The sequence below is a fragment of the Sinocyclocheilus rhinocerous genome, unplaced genomic scaffold (assembly GCF_001515625.1).
Source record: "Sinocyclocheilus rhinocerous isolate Xijiao unplaced genomic scaffold, SAMN03320098_v1.1 scaffold61, whole genome shotgun sequence".
In the NCBI taxonomy this organism is placed as follows: Eukaryota; Metazoa; Chordata; class Actinopteri; order Cypriniformes; family Cyprinidae; genus Sinocyclocheilus; species Sinocyclocheilus rhinocerous.
In genome coordinates this window covers 2,523,058-2,526,494 of record NW_015640445.1, presented here as the reverse complement: position 1 = coordinate 2,526,494, position 3,437 = coordinate 2,523,058, and the positions used below count along the sequence as shown (strand labels likewise).

Genomic DNA, 3,437 nt, shown 5'->3' with positions numbered 1-3,437 from the left:
GCGTTTCAGAAAGGCGGGGCATAGAGGAGAAACAATAATGTACAGTATGTGGAAAATAATGTGTTTTTTTAACCCTAAACCGCATAAACACATTTCATTACACCAAATACACAAAATAATGTTATTTTTAGAAACATCATATGACCCCTTTAAAACAACATTAACCAGCATAAACCAACTTGGCCATGCTGGTCTAATCTGACCTTTTTAGTAGGGAAAATAAACTAAACTGGCACATTTAGTTTAAAGTTTTCACCTCAGTGCTTATATTTGATGTATTTCTTTGGATTTGAATGGATTGTTTTATAGACTGAAGTCCACCGAGAGTGATTGGAGAAAAAAGCAGGTCAGGGAACCAAAGGAAAGCAAGCAGAAGGTGGTATCCAGCCAACCGACTGCCGTTCGCAATGGGCAGGCTGTTTCTGCTGGGTCAGCGGCCCCCACTGGCCCCTACATCAAGAGGTGAGGGGAAAATAGCACTGAGAGTAACAGAATCCAGCTCTCATAGTGATCCAATGTGACTGTCTGTTCATATGATGAAGTTAGCTGGAGATTTGTGTTATGCTTATGGCATAAGCTATTAATTGTATATGTATGTATGTATGTATATATATATATATATATATATATATGTATATATAACTGATTTGACCTTAAAGGTCTTAGCTTGAAATTCAAGTGATGCTTGTTTTGTTTCTGTAAGAATAACAAATGATGATCGAGAAGATGAGATGGAAGAGAATCTAAGTCAGGTGGTCAACCACGTTGAAATTTTAAAGAACATGGCACTGGACTTGAGCAACAAGATTGAAGATCAAATCCAAATAATTGATCATGTCAATAATGAGGTACAGTTACTATTAAGTTACTTCACTGAGGTAAAGTGTATCTGTACAGATCTACAGTAGCTAGCAATACACACCTTAGTGACAACTTCTATTTTTCACACTGACATTTTGTAAGTTTCTGTTTATTAAGTCAAGAAATATAAATGTAAATATTTTATTTATTTATTTATTATTTTGCCAGATTACAACAATTACAAGTGAGGTTGCCGCTGCGGAAAAACATGCCAGGAAACACAAGAGAAATACAGAAAGGACCACCAAAAGCTAAAGTAAGCATGAAATGAAAACTTACACTATGTATTTTTTATAGACGTTAGTGTGAACAATTCATTTGTGAATGCAGACCCCCATCCGTAGTTCCCATCCTACATTTTATTATATATATATTTTTTTGCTTTTTCTATGATCCATTTCACTCAGATGTTCATCAACATATGGAAGAAAAGATCTGCTATTAACATTTCATCGTGACTTTAACACTTGCCATAAGTGCCTTTTTATTGTTCTCATTATTATCTTGATGTTTGTAAATTGTGGGACAGAGCTGTGTCCTTCAGTAATTTACTTAACGAGGCTTTAGAATGATTGAGCCTTTGGAAAGCTTTTGATTGAAGTGCATGTCTAATATTCTCTGGACAAAATGAGAAGTGTTCATATGACCGGTCAGATCAGCATGTAACTTATAAATAAGCTAATGCTTCAAAAAATGTCAATGAATGAATCTCTTTCATTTTAATAAACCAAACTGTCAAAATGATCATGTCAATAAATCATAATTTCCTCATGTTGTACTGTTAATTTTATGGGCCCTGGCCTTTGTGTTCAAATGACCAGCAGAGGTTGCTGTTAGACTGTTCTGAAATCCAACCACAAAAAGTGCTTCCTAAGATGGAGGCCCGAAGAAGAATGCCGCTTATTCTCTGCTTATGTAAGAGAATTTTCTCAAAACTGATCATAAAGTATGAAAGCAGAACAAAACATTTCTGATTAATTATCCTTGTTTTTCTAGCTATCTCTGTCTTTATTTGTGTTCTCAAAGGGAGACACTGCAGTAAAGGAAAGCTGTTTCTTTGCCAGTGCAAGATGATTTGCTGATACGTTTACTATATGAATATTTAAATTTTTACAGTAGTAGAGCCCATTTTTACAATCTAGCCGAGGGTTCTGTAAACTCACATTCCAGCTTTGCTTGCAGGCTTGTTTGTGTACTTTCTTCAAATTTATGTAATAGTAAATGTTTAGTATTATTTAACAGTATCCCTGAAATGGACAGTATCAATACTATTTTCCCTTAAGTTTATACTTGATATTACATACTGACTCTTCCATGAGTTATAACACCTGTTCTCATCGCCTGTGTTTTCTCATCACATGAGAGATTTTTCTAGTTAACTAGGTTTTGTAGTGGTCTTCTTTGGCCTACCACATTATTTTCTGTGGCTAAGAGCAGCAGAGTTTGCTTCTGTCTTAGTTCTGTACGACCAGCCCAACATTTTAGACTCCTTTTTTTTTTCATTTTCAGAGATACCTATGACGGGTACTTTTCGGAAGTAATTCTAGACTGTATAATTACATGTAGTGATATTCAGGCCAACATCACAACTGTGATATTTTACACAACATAACAGTCCAATGAACAACATGTTAATATTGAGGAACTTGCATCTTAAACACAATATTGCCATTTACAGACTATTTTTGTTGTCAATAAATAAAGCCAAAACAGGATTGACCAACATGCAGTGTAAAGTAGTGAGTTTCAGAGCTTCTCCTCTAGGGACCAAAAAAAAAAAGGAAGAAAAATTGGTAGTACTTCATGTACCACACTCATTCTTTCTTTTGGCCTCCACAAACAGTGATTGACTGTTGTAAAACTCAAAAAGCAATTGAATGATGTCAGGTCAATAATGAGATCAATTATTTAATAAATTGTACAAAGCAATGTCTAAGTCTCTTTCCTTTTAAAAGTTCAGAACATTGTCTTACATCAGTCACTAATATATTTTTACTATTTGCAGTTGTGCCTATAAGTTTACAAAATAAGAGGGATCATGAAAGTTTATTTAGTACTGTCCTGACTAAGCTATTTCACATAACAGATGTTTACATAAAAATGACCCCATTCAAAAGTTGACATAGGCCTACCCTTGAATCTTAATACTGTGTGTCGTTTCCTGGATGATCCACGACTGTTTTTCTGTTTTGTGATAGTGTTTCATGAGTCCCTTGTTGGTCCCGAGCAGTTCAACTGCCTGCTGTTCTTCAGAAAAATCCTCCAGCTTCTGCACATTCTTTGGTTTTCCAGCATCTTCTGCATATTTGAACCCTTTCCAAAAGTGACTGTATGATTTTTATATCCATATTTCCACACCGAGGACAACTGCGGGACTCATACACAACTATTACAAAAGGTGGAAACATTTACTGATGCTCAAGAAGGCAACACAATGCATTAAGAGCTGGGGGGTGTAAACTTTTGAACAGGATGGTGATGTGTAAATTGTTCTTAAATGTTTTGACTATTTGTAATTGTTATGCATGAGTCCCTCAATTGTCCTCAGAGTGAAAAGATGGATCTCAAAATCATAC

At 35.2% G+C, this 3,437-nt stretch overlaps 1 protein-coding gene across 1 annotated transcript in view; it reads left to right on the top strand.

Annotated features, from left to right (window-relative positions):
* Positions 1 to 1,515, top strand: part of LOC107752804 (synaptosomal-associated protein 23-like) — a 6,124-nt gene extending 4,609 nt beyond the window's left edge. The window contains exons 6-8 of the mRNA XM_016568872.1: positions 310 to 462; positions 704 to 848; positions 1,030 to 1,515. Of these exons, the coding sequence (XP_016424358.1) occupies positions 310 to 462; positions 704 to 848; positions 1,030 to 1,116 (385 nt within the window). The 3' untranslated portion in view covers positions 1,117 to 1,515. The remainder of the gene's footprint in view (positions 1 to 309; positions 463 to 703; positions 849 to 1,029) is intronic.
* Positions 1,516 to 3,437: the final 1,922 nt, after the last annotated feature.